This window comes from Bombus fervidus, chromosome 3 (assembly GCF_041682495.2).
Source record: "Bombus fervidus isolate BK054 chromosome 3, iyBomFerv1, whole genome shotgun sequence".
NCBI classification, from domain to species: domain Eukaryota; kingdom Metazoa; phylum Arthropoda; class Insecta; order Hymenoptera; family Apidae; genus Bombus; species Bombus fervidus.
In genome coordinates, this window is record NC_091519.1 from 19,242,191 (window position 1) to 19,254,277 (window position 12,087).

General features: G+C 45.0%; 1 protein-coding gene across 31 annotated transcripts in view; it reads right to left on the reverse strand.

The window, feature by feature from the left end:
- Nucleotides 1-12,087, reverse strand: part of Cac (calcium voltage-gated channel subunit cacophony) — a 99,786-nt gene that overhangs the window by 12,826 nt on the left and 74,873 nt on the right. For 19 of the 31 annotated variants that reach the window (XR_011799508.1, XM_072000571.1, XM_072000568.1 and 16 more), the window contains 6 exons: nucleotides 8,974-9,084; nucleotides 4,116-4,199; nucleotides 2,906-2,953; nucleotides 2,068-2,184; nucleotides 1,942-2,007; nucleotides 708-799 (listed from right to left, as the gene is read on the reverse strand). Coding sequence is in view for 30 of the 31 variants with exons in the window: in XM_072000571.1 (XP_071856672.1) it covers nucleotides 708-799; nucleotides 1,942-2,007; nucleotides 2,068-2,184; nucleotides 2,906-2,953; nucleotides 4,116-4,199; nucleotides 8,974-9,084 (518 nt within the window). In the remaining variant the exon portion in view is untranslated. Of the gene's footprint in view, nucleotides 1-707; nucleotides 800-1,591; nucleotides 1,684-1,941; nucleotides 2,008-2,067; nucleotides 2,185-2,905; nucleotides 2,954-4,115; nucleotides 4,200-6,183; nucleotides 6,295-8,973; nucleotides 9,085-12,087 lie in introns of all 31 variants that reach the window. The other 12 variants (XM_072000574.1, XM_072000578.1, XM_072000594.1 and 9 more) reach the window with 6 other exon arrangements.

Sequence of the window (12,087 nt, forward strand, 5' to 3'; positions counted from 1 at the left end):
TATGTCTTTCTCGTTGGATGATCGATGTTGAATGGAAGTTGATAATGGAATTTCAGAATTCGTCGATCGGAACTTGCATGCAAATTACTCAACTCGAAGCATACGATACGTCGTCAACGGGAACTTTTATAAATATTTCCACTTTATCGGTATCAAACTACAAACGTTTAGCGTTAGACTCGAGTTATACAAGTGTTTCGATACGTCATTTATATCGAATCTATCGAATATGTCAGTGAGAACACGGTTCATGCATAGAACTTTGTTTCCTCGTAATTAGATGCAACACCAAAAGCGAATACTGGTTGGTAGTAACTCAATTCTCTACTCGACTACTCTGTTACGGTGTTAGTTCGAACTTGTACGAAATAGGCGTAGTTTGGCCCGTTCGTGTTTAGTGTGTTAGTTGATTGAACCGATAGAACGTAAAAGTAATCACCTCGATCCTTATACGCGTATCTTTCTTTCATATTCTGCGAAACATCGTCCAACGAGAATTAAGTTCCTCGAGAATTCAAGTTCCTCTGACTTTGAAATTTGCGTGTGTTTTTAAGTTTCAGCGCAGTGCTCTTTTCGCAAACAAACGAAACACCGACGAAAATATAAAACGACAGAAAAGAAAAAAATAAATATAAAGGGAACGAAACGTAAGTAGCTGGTTTCATTTTTTGTATTTCTTTAATCGTAGTTTGTGACGTGTTACTTACCGAAAAAGCAACATCAGACCTTGAATGAAGCTTTGGAAATTGTTGTGCTTGGTAATAGAACTATCAGCATCCAGCGCGATGTTACCGAATACCTGAGTCCGACAGAAAGAAAAAGACCGTGGCCAAAGGGCCAGCACAGCATTAGCAACGTTTTTCCTTCCGATCGATTCGATTCGATTTAACTTTAACGCAACCGCGAAATTGACACGTTCGTCGTTTGATTCGTTCGCCGAGTGACCAAGTGATCGTACACGTTGTTTAGTTTCTACGACGATTTCACGTTACGATTAACCAGTGTACATAGCGAATAGTGTCGATCTACTCTCTAACAATACGCATCCACCACATTAATTACGATCTACGGTCTTTTTAACTCTCTTCTTCGTCTTGACACCGTGATTCCCTCGAGAGAGAGAGAGAGAGAGAGAGAGAAAGAGAGAATATCGTTCATCGTTTTTTTATAAAATTCGATTTTGCAGAGATTCTCTCTCTGTTTCTCTCGAGCATCGCTATAACGTGATCAACTTGAATTAAACTAGGGCAAGCATCTCTATGGAACAACTGTCTAGAGGAGATCTAATTGCAGGGTTCGGTTACAACAGAGATTGACACGTCGAGCAGCTTACTTTTGTTAAACCTCATGCCAACAGCCCAGTACTCTACCATAATGGTCAGTCGCTACCGATCGTTCGTGTTTTTTGGCTGTTTTCGTTTGTTTTACGAGTTCTGTACGTTTTACACGCCGCTTTGTCACAGACGCGTGAAACACGAGATTCTTTCACGAGGCAAACCAGATAAACGCGTGACTGATCGGTAGCTTTCTCGTGGACAAAAGTTCACTTTAGCCCAACTTGGAACTTGCTCCGTTTAGCTGCTCGACTCACCGAAAAAGCAACATAAGACCAGCGAAGAAGGACTGAAAGTTGTTGTGATCATCGATCGCTGTTCCTGGATCGTTCGATATATTTCCAAAGACCTGACAACGGAATTTCATGGTCACTAATGGTCCCACTCACGACCGAGTATCGTTTAACATTCTGTTCCTGTAAATAGCATGACTCGCCCTGTTCCCGACCGAGTCGTCTCCGATGTCGACACTTTTCGAATTGTCGCGCATTGGAAACTCTCGGTACGACTCGACGGTCGTGTCCGTGATATTAAAGACGGAATTAGAAAACTGTTGACGGGCGTGTAACAAACGTCGAAGGAATTTCTCCGACGGGAACATACGTACCTGCATACCGATGATCGCGTAGATGAAAAACAACATCGCTATGAGAAGACAAACGTAAGGCAGAGCCTGCAATAAGTTTGGAATTAAATCGATTCGATCAGATGAAAAGATTCGACGTCGACTTACTTTGAAGGATTGTACAAAGGTCCAGAGTAAAATTCGTATCGTGTAGCCCTGCCTGAGTAGTTTGATCAGCCTGGCAGCGCGAAACAGTCTCAGGAAGCCGACGTTGATAAAGTTCTCCTGCGGAGGACACAGGAAATTGCACTTAATCCCCAAAAATGCCGACTCCTTATCGTAATAAGAGGAAGGCTTCGCGCGTGCAACGCCAACGGTGTCGTTGGTCTGCCTCAAACCCGTTCAAACTCGTTTAAACGCAGTTAGACGCCGTGTTCTTCGACACCGTTTCGATGCGCGAACGAAGCTACAGAGGAATCTGTGGGATCTTACGGTACTTTCATTCCGACGTACCTTTCGGGCATCGAAATATTTACTTATCGCAACGTGATTTTAACGCGAGACGTGGTTTCGTTAAACCATCGTTAGAATCACGCGGATCGTTGTACGAGAGTGTTCGGTAGGTCGTTCGTTAAACCCATTTGCCGCAGTCGAGCCTCTGTATCGAGCGAGACGACTGCACGGTGAAGCAACGTGAAAAATTTGATCGCGCGTTAATACCGCATCCATATGCCATTCGAGGTTGCTTTGTTCTCGTGTGCTGCTGCCCTGTGTACTCTCGTAGAGTATATGTCGTGTGCAGTAGTAAGAAGGATCTCGACAATGTTTATGCGTTGTATCATTTTCCTTGTATTACATAATTCATTTATACGTGCAACGAACGAGCAACCGTGATTGTTCGTCCTTCGGGATAACAAAGAATCAATCGTACACGTAATTACGTATCTCGTCTTCGATATATTAATCGAACTTACGTCTGTGGGTGTAAATGTGACGAAAGTTATACCTTTTTTTCGCCTAGTTGGCCGCCACTGGGCATACTCGAAAACCGCTCCTAGTACAAAAATACACGATATTGCAAGATTATTGGATCGACCGGACGGTATGCACACTGATCTCTTAATATGCGAATATAGAACAAACTAGCGGAGATTTACATGTATGTATGTATGTATGTATGTATGTACGTTTGTATGTACGTATGTATATATATGTATATATATAGATATAAACGAAGCTTAGTCTGGCGGCCACTGAGACTGACGCTTGTAACAACTGTCGTTTACGCGAAGCTTGGTGGAAAAGGTACGGCTTTGGCGCTTACCTTGATATCTAAAAGTAAGTTTCAGCCAAAATACCACGTTAATCGTCGTCGATTCAGCAAACCTACTAGGAGTGCAAGCATTTAAGGGAGATCTCGACTCGACAGCCTCGATGTGGCATCGACGCTCAACTATATATATATCTGACGCTTTTACTGGATCATAATTACGGCATGTGGAAGTATAGCACGATGTTACTTCGGGTCTTAAGTAAATACACTTCTACTACAGAGGAGTAAAGAAATACTTGATGGATAGTGCTGTATTTATGTTGATTGTTCGAAAGAACGTCGTCTTTACTATACGCAGTGAACAAGAACGAATCTTTCGAAAGAAAACGCTCGCGAAACTTTCTCAAAAAAAATAACATCTCCTTTCTCTTCTTTTCTTTTCTTTCCTCGTCGACCGTCGTTGCAAATAATTTATCTTCGAAAGCGTTTCCTCCCTTCGAAAGGGCACTCTGACATCGTAATGTACACGATGTATACGTATAATCCTGGTAATTGTATAACGTACAGGTGTGATAATGTACAGTGTGGACGTGTTGCGTATGAATGCAGCATAAAGCTACGCGGATACATGAGATTGTAGGGGCTCGAATAAAATCGTTGATTTTACCTGCTAACGTGTTATATTTGTACACTTTGCTGAAACTAAAGAAGCAGCAAAAGGGTTAAAGGAAAGACAACACTCGATAATAATGTACAGTCAAGCAAACATTGGATTAAGAACACAGTTAAAAGGACTGGAACGAAAGGTTCGTATAATCGGGTTTCTCGTTAGGTAAATCAAACGCCTGGACATTCTACTTCTCCTTTCGTAAAACTACTTCACTCGGAACATTTACTCGACTCAGCGACTGTAAACGGCGATTCTCGCCGAAGCTCTACGTACCCCGAACTCGATCACGAGGGCGTCCACGATGCTGCCGATCACTGTGACGAAGTCGAACATGTTCCAGGCATCCTTGAAGAAATTCTGTTCGCGGGGGATTAAACAAGAAATCGATTAGAAACCATCGCGCTATCGAGTTTGCCTATCGTTGCGTTCACCAAGCTTCTTCCAACGTGTTTACACATTTTCGCTCGCCAAACGATCTTTGTTCGTCCGCGTCTTCGTCTTTTCTTTTTTCTCTCTCTTTCTCTTCTCCGTGAACTGGTAATCGGATTTCCAACGAGTAGAACGTTGGAAGAAACTCGGAGACCGTTTGCAAGTGTGTAAATGGTTCGCGAAACTAGCGCTAAGAAACTACCAACTCGGTTGGAAAAAGAAAAAGAAGGAAGCTCGGACCCGCGACAATCCGGGACCGACCTTTCCATTCCTTTGTCGTTCGTGTTTCCTAGTGTACGTGTGCTTCTGCGTGTAGTCGTGTGTGTAGTCGTGCGTGTACTCGTGTTTGCGCACGTGTGTATCGCTACGAATATTTTCGCGGCTGTGAATGTCGGTTTAAGAGATAAATACACAGAGTTGTGCTTTAGAACGATACGTCGGTCAAAGAAATAGCGAAAAAAAGCGGTCGATGTAACCCGATACCGTAACGTCGTGTACGTAAAATAAAAAGTATCGTTCGTCGGTAGGTAAACGTAATAGAGTGTCGTACGGTTGACTACAACGCGTCGTCGGTTAATAGATAAAACATCGAAAAGAAATAATCTACCGATATCTCTCCAATTTCTTCTCGCTCGTAGTTACAGTGTTGTGTGACAAGATGAAGAGACTTGGCTGAGAGGGTCTTTAGACGATTACGAGACAGCCGAGTCGCACGGTTCGGTGATCGATGATCGGCTGAACTATAAGTGACGGGATCTCTTCTAAAGATGTATCTACTACGGGAGCATGCCGTAATAGGTATAATAGCAAGCAAACTAGAGAGAGATAGAGACGCGGTTCTATCGCGAGAAGCTCTACTTTTTCCACCTTTTTCCGGTGGCCAGGAAAGAGGTCACTTTCGTCTAATGGTAGAAAAATATATATGCAAGCCAATAGAGATTAATCAGCAATTAACAATCTCAACTCTATCGCAGCTTCTCCGTACTATCGCCAGTTACAGTTTACCTCTAGCTTTTACTTCTAAATACAGGGCGATTCAAAGGTATACCGACGAACTTTGTTCCTTTTCACGACCGTTTGCGAACGGTACGCGTAAAAACAGCAGGAAGGTGGGAGAAATTACAAAGCGACTAACTTTACGGCAAGCGTACGGTCCTATATGGTTGATAAACCAATGAAAATATTCTACTGGTCATTCGCTGACGAGGTAAATACTTTAGTTTTTATCACGGTCGGTCGCTTCTTCGCCGCGGCAGTATCGACCGCTACGCACACGGATAAGGGTTTTTTTTTCTACGAGCATTTCGCAGTATTTCGCCACACTGGGAGACCGATTATTAATACTCGTTCCCCCCATTTTTACGAGTACCGCTCGAAGTTAATCGGTACACGTTTCGATCGCACTTGCATCGTAACTCTGAAACAGATCAAACAACAGGGGGGATCTTACGTTCACAAAACTGTCTACTTGTCACCGCGTCGATCGAATTACGCGGACAGACCGACTCGAGAAAGCCACACAACAGTCCTCTCGTTTCAATTTCCACGTTTCGATCGCTCCTCGATACAATATACGCTCGATATATTCCTCTTTTCTGGCGCTAGTCGTACTTTTCATTTTTACATTTTTCTCGATCGACGACGATCGTTCGATCTCCAAATCGCGGCCACGCGAACGCTTAATCCTCTCGCCAGTTACCGCGTTTGAATTTCCCTCGCGCCGTGTCGATAACGCGCAGGCTGATCCAGCTTCGGTACAGCGAAGAGATTTAAAGAAGAGATTTACGTAAAGAAAAAAAAAAAAAAAAAATTAAAAAATGTAGAACTTGTGGTAACACTGTATAGGCTATAGAGATATAGTTGCGTGTGATTGAAATTGGTGGAGTTAGTGATTAAGAGGATTTTTCTATACCTTGTATCCGAAGGCGACGAGTTTGAGGATGCACTCAATGAGGAAAAGGAATGTGACGGCGAAGTTCACGATGGTCAAGGCGTCCACAAGTTTTGGCGGCGCCTCGTGATACTATAAAATACACCCAACACACAGACGTAACACAAGCCTAGATTCTGTATCGTTGCCCGTCTTTTTTTTTTCTTTATTTTTCCCCCGCTACGATTCTTTTCTATGTCGCGAGTCTCCCGTTCGTTAAACTCGATTTCACGCAACTTCTCGTCAACTTTCTAGACGGGCTACACACAGTCGCGTCGTGTTTACCGATGTTAATTCGCGTACATTTTACTACTCGTATCGTTCGATTTTCGTTACTCTCTTCGTTTATCTCGTATCAAACCCCTCGCCGTTTTACTCTCCTATTTTCCTTCGTCGTTCGACGACTCGAGCAAATTCTCTTTCTCCGCGAGAGATGCTTCCCACCCGCTTACTCGCTCGTAAACAGTCGTACGAAAAGAAACAGAAAGAGAAAAGAGAGAGAGAGAGAGAGCAGCGATTGAAACCTCGAACGAAAGAAAGTTTGCTCGATTCGTTCGTAGAGACTCGAAGTTGGCTCGCAACGGGGTTACTTCGATATCACCGGTCGACTCTTTTCTACATTTCTGCAACGTTTACCCCGCTCTCGTATAGCGGATACATCCGCGCGACAGCTTCCAGCGATAAAGAGGAGAGAAACGCGAGGAAATTTCAATACTCACGACTCTGGCTGGCGCGGCAAGCAATTTTCGCAAGATCGAAGTAATCCCTTTGCGATAAACGGGAATCGGCGGCTCCCTCTTTCGATCGAAGAACCCTTCTTATTTTCCACTCCCCGAAGTATTGCGAGCAAGTCTAACCAATCTTCGACAGAGCGATCTTTCCGAGTAACCGATCGTTCCCGCGCGCGCTTCATCCGCGCACCCGAAACGATCATCCATTTGGTGTACGTGTGTGTATCTGTGTATGCGATGGGTGTGCGTAGAGCCCGTAACTGGTCGTTGCCGGTGGTGGTAAAACGGCATGCGTGTGGCGGAAATCGGTGACAGTCGTCGAGCCTTCCGTTCTTTTCGTTATACTCTTTATAATCGACCGTTCCATGTCGAAGCACCGAACGTTACGTCGCGTTCCATCGCCAACGGAGTTTCACGAAGGAGTACAAGTTTTATTTCGTTTTACTCTTTCGTGACTCCACCGACGTGTGTACATCGAAACTCGGAACGTACCGTCGTTCGTTCGGTACTGTCGTTCACGATCGTATCTCGACGAAGCGGCGATCGTGACAGTGATACTCGTCGTTGGCCCATAACACGCAATCTTTGCAAACAACAGAGACACCGTTCCACGTCGAAGATCGATTTTATCCGCGATCGTCCGCCCAACGTACCTTCGTCGATTTTATCGTCTCGCTTTCATTTCTCGGTCGACGATAACTAACGAAGAAAGACGATCGAGGGAAATCGATGCTTCGCGTCGAAGCAGCGGTGCACGCATGCGAGAATAAAAAAATACATCAACGTGCGGTGATTACGTGCGGATGCAACCAGGCAATGAGCATACGGGGAGCTTTAGAGTTACGTTCATCGTGCGTGCTAGCCGGATTTACTTCCTCGAGGCGGTCCCCTCCGTTCGACGTATCTCGTGGGAAAAGTTTGGTCGAAAAATTAAAACAACGAGCCGAAAAAAGAATAGAGACAGAGAAAGAGTGAGAAAGAGAGAGAGAGAGAGAGAGAGAGAGAGTGAGAGAGATATGAACGAAAGAATAAATTGACGTGATCGTTATGGTTTTTGTATCTTCGTGTCTGAATACCGACCAATGTGAAACGCTAGTGTGTCGTGTAGTGTCGTGTTGCGTGTGTATGGGTTTCGAATATGTTTCATAAATTACCTTTCATAGCGAAATCTCGAGGACGCGTTTAACAGCGAGGTACGACGCGATGTAGACGCGATTTAGTTTTAAAACTAACGTTCCACGTCTCGTTTTCGAAACAACTCGCGGTTAAACGCGTTTTCTGTTCTCGTTACGCGTACAATTGCGTCCATAGATACTACTACGGATTTTGGAAAATTCTATTTCCATGTTTCGTGTTTAATGATTCTGAGAGTGTCGAATCGACGAAGATCGCGGATCGAAAAATTTCCAAGACAAACGTTCCACGTAGTTTTCTTCGATATTTCTCGATTCTACGATCTTCGTAGAGCAAGAAAATGCGTGTTCAGAGCCGAGCATCCGCCGCGATCTACCGCGAAAGTACGTAAGCTTCTACGTAAACGGACAACCAAGAGGAACGAGAAATCGACAAAAGACGCGCGCGTTTAGCGTCTGTTCAGCTCTGGACACAAAACGATAGGTTCTCCGACAATAAGTAGTGATCTATCACACTCGTACATACACGTATCCTTGCGATACACGGATATTTTCGAGTACTCGAGTAGACAAGATACTACCTATTCTTCCAAGAGAAAAAAAAAGCTCTAATTGCACTATAACAAGCGAAACTTACCAGTCTACTTCGAAAACTGATTCTGCGACCATCTTCTCAAATTTAGTAACGACTCGAGTTTGGTCGTTTCTTTTTTTTTTTTTAATCGTGCGAACATCGTCAACGCGGAACGACGGATACGACAAAGACAGAGTCGCAGGCATCATTTTTCGAGGGAAAATACCGCTCGAAGCGTGAACGCACGCTCGAGCTGGCTACTCTAAGCGAGTACGTTCTTTCGATAATCTGTTCGATGAGGGGAGATGGGATTTGTTGGTATAGTGGAGCTTACCCTGACGCCGAATGCGGCGATCTTCAGTATGCACTCGACGGTGAACATCCCCGTGAAGCACATGTTCATGTACTTCAGCGCGTTCTTGTACGCGTCGCTTTGCCGATGGAACTGCAATGCATACACTGACAAACACACGGCCGAGAGAGACAGACAAACGGACGTACAAGCCTATGAATTGTCGCGTATTCCGACCACGAGCCACACGGTGGGAATCCACGCTTCTATAACCACCGCCGTTTCCTCCTTTCGCCGTTTCTCGTCTTTCTTCGTGCCTGCCGGAAAACAGCAGGAACGGCGAAAGACGGAGAATCGGAGGAGAAAGGGCAAAGGGCTCTTCTCGATGATCAAGCGATCCGTCCATCGACACGCTTATTACCGAACACGATCTACGGACGTACGTGCACATATTTTGCCGTAAAGTCGAGGAAGAATCGTTGAACGTGCTGGAAATCGACTTGTTCCAAGTTTAGCGCGTTGATAAATTTAGCATCCTCCGGCTCAGGATATCGCGACAACGATCGAAGCGTCGCGTATCGTTGGACGGTTCCCCCGGTGTGACACGGTATTACAAATATATAAAAGACGTGTGTATATATATATATACATACAATATATATATATATGTATATGTATATATATATGATGGATATATAGATATAGATATATATGTATAGTGAGGGACTTTCCAGTCGACAGAAAAAGGGAGACACATAGGCGTATAATATTAGCGTTAACCTAGATACGTGTTTCTGTACGACCGTACAGGGTGTGTACGGTAACGGTGACATTAAAGGGATTGTTTCCTCTTTTATAACGGTAAAGTGAGGGGGATGGCTTTAGGCGGGCGGTACCGTATCAAGCGTGGAGCTAACTCGTGCACATGACTATGCCGGTACAAACTGGATGTCGCGACATGGCGATCTTTCCGTCTTCTAGAATGCAATTACGTCGAAAAATTGAATCTTCGTACCGATAGGACAGGCCGATTACGCGATATCCTTATCGATTGGCGATCGATCGCAAATCGACAGCTCCAGCGATGATCGATCGCGTTTGACGAGACGCAACGACCGAGGGGACGAAACCGCGATTCTACGACGTTGATCGTAAAGTTTGCAATCATTGCGTTATTTCATAGAATTCGCGCGGCTTTTGAAACAAAGCGAATTGCGTTGGTTATCGATTCACGTAACAATTGTAGATATAGGTAAAGCGATCGAGACAGCGATTCCACGTTTTCGACAAGTAGGAACGTACGAAAAGATTTATAAAACGGGTATCTCTCGGTCGTTCGCGTTAGGATTTGTTTCTAGAGTGGAGCGATACGAGAGTTTGGTGTGCTGGAAGAGAGAGTCAGAGAGTCGTGAGAAACTAGAGGAAGAACGAATCGTAAGTCGGCGAAAAGAAAAACGACGAAAGGAAACGAAAAGACGAACCGAAAGGAATTAAGATATGGAGAGCGAGCTAAGGCACGATCGAAAGAAAAAAGAACGGTGGTTCGTTGGAAGGAAAGGAAGCGAACGGTGTACGAAAAGAATCGCTTCGTTCGAGGTACTAAAAATAATCTTTCCTCTTTTCGTCTGTTCGATTTCGAGGAGGGGATTGGAAGGATCGAATCGTGCGGGCGCCCCGTGCAAGAAACGTGTCTTTTTCTTTGGTATTGGAACAAACACACACACACACATTCGGTAGACCTCGTGTTGGTTGGTTTGCTCGACACACAGTCCAGTCGAGTTGGTTTCGCTTGCGAGCAGCCAGCATGCGACACGCAGTTTTGTAAGTACGTGTGTAACGAACAACGGATGTGACATCTTGTGTGCGATACGTGCTGCGGAACGTGTCGGGAACAAATACGTGCCTTTGGGCAAAGAGATCCAGCCTCGTCGTTCCTTCTTTCCCTTAACTTTCGTCGATCGTGTCGAACTCGACAGAGTCGACGCTCCGACGAGAATTTCAGAGAAGAACGACGATCATCGTTTCTCTTGGCCGCGATATTTAAATATCGTGTGTCGCTTGTGTGTGCTTCGCATTCACAAAACCATGTGCAGTACGGTGTAGAAAATGATCGATCGATGTTGTTTCGCATCGTCAGGCAGCATTTTCAAAAACGAAAAAGGAGTCGAAAGGAAACGAGCGATGCTGTGTACCCGATCGAACTTTTGGCGTGGATTCGACCTCGGTAACTGCGTAAGTATACGCAGATGTATGTCTGTATCGCGTGGATCGACTCGACTAGCCGAGTCGCTAAGCACGATCGTACACGCGTCGCGTGCGTCCTCTAAAACTTCTACGATCGCGTTGTTCGAACGCTGCAAGACCAAAGAGCGTGAGTTTGCTCGCCACGCTAATTCGTTCGTCGATTGCGTCTGCGACGTAATCGCGATCGGTCGAGGCGAGAAGCGTATCTCTCTGTGTTCGCAACGATCGGCCTTCTAACGAGTAACGCTGGAACGCGAGAGACAGCTGGTGCGCAGAGCGCAAAGACGGTGCGCGTCAGGCGAAGGCGAAATGAACGAATCGAGAGAAAAATAGCAAAAAGAGCACAAGAGAAAGAGAGTGAATTCGCGTGCAGGGCTGTTGTATGCCGTAGCGTTTTCTCTCGCGTTATTTCGACCGTGTACTTTCTATTCTCGTTGATCTTCGATCGAATCAAGCCAGTTACTTGTGCAACGCTTCGAACCCCGCCACCAGTTCAAACATGGGCTTGTCAAGGCGTACGAGTCGAACGCACGTCGTGTTTATGTGTGGGTGTGTGTGTGTGGTCGTGGGAACACATCGATATTCGATATCGGTTTTTCCACGCATCTTCGAGTACGTCTACTATCAAGACGAGGACACAGCAGCGGGCATGCAATAAAAAGAGGAGCAAGGAGTAGAAGAAGAACGGCACAGAGAGAACAAAACGTTCGCGGAACGCACAACTTTACCGAACGTAATGAAAATCGAACGAAATTAAAAAAAAGTGAAACGAAAAAAAAAAAAACACGATATACGAAGGGAAAATAAAATATCGAAAGAAAAGGAAAAGAAACGTTGGATAAACGCGCGAGACCGAGGTAGGTGGTAGGACAGGATAGAGCAGAGCAGAGCGCGAGTGCCGTGAAACGTTTT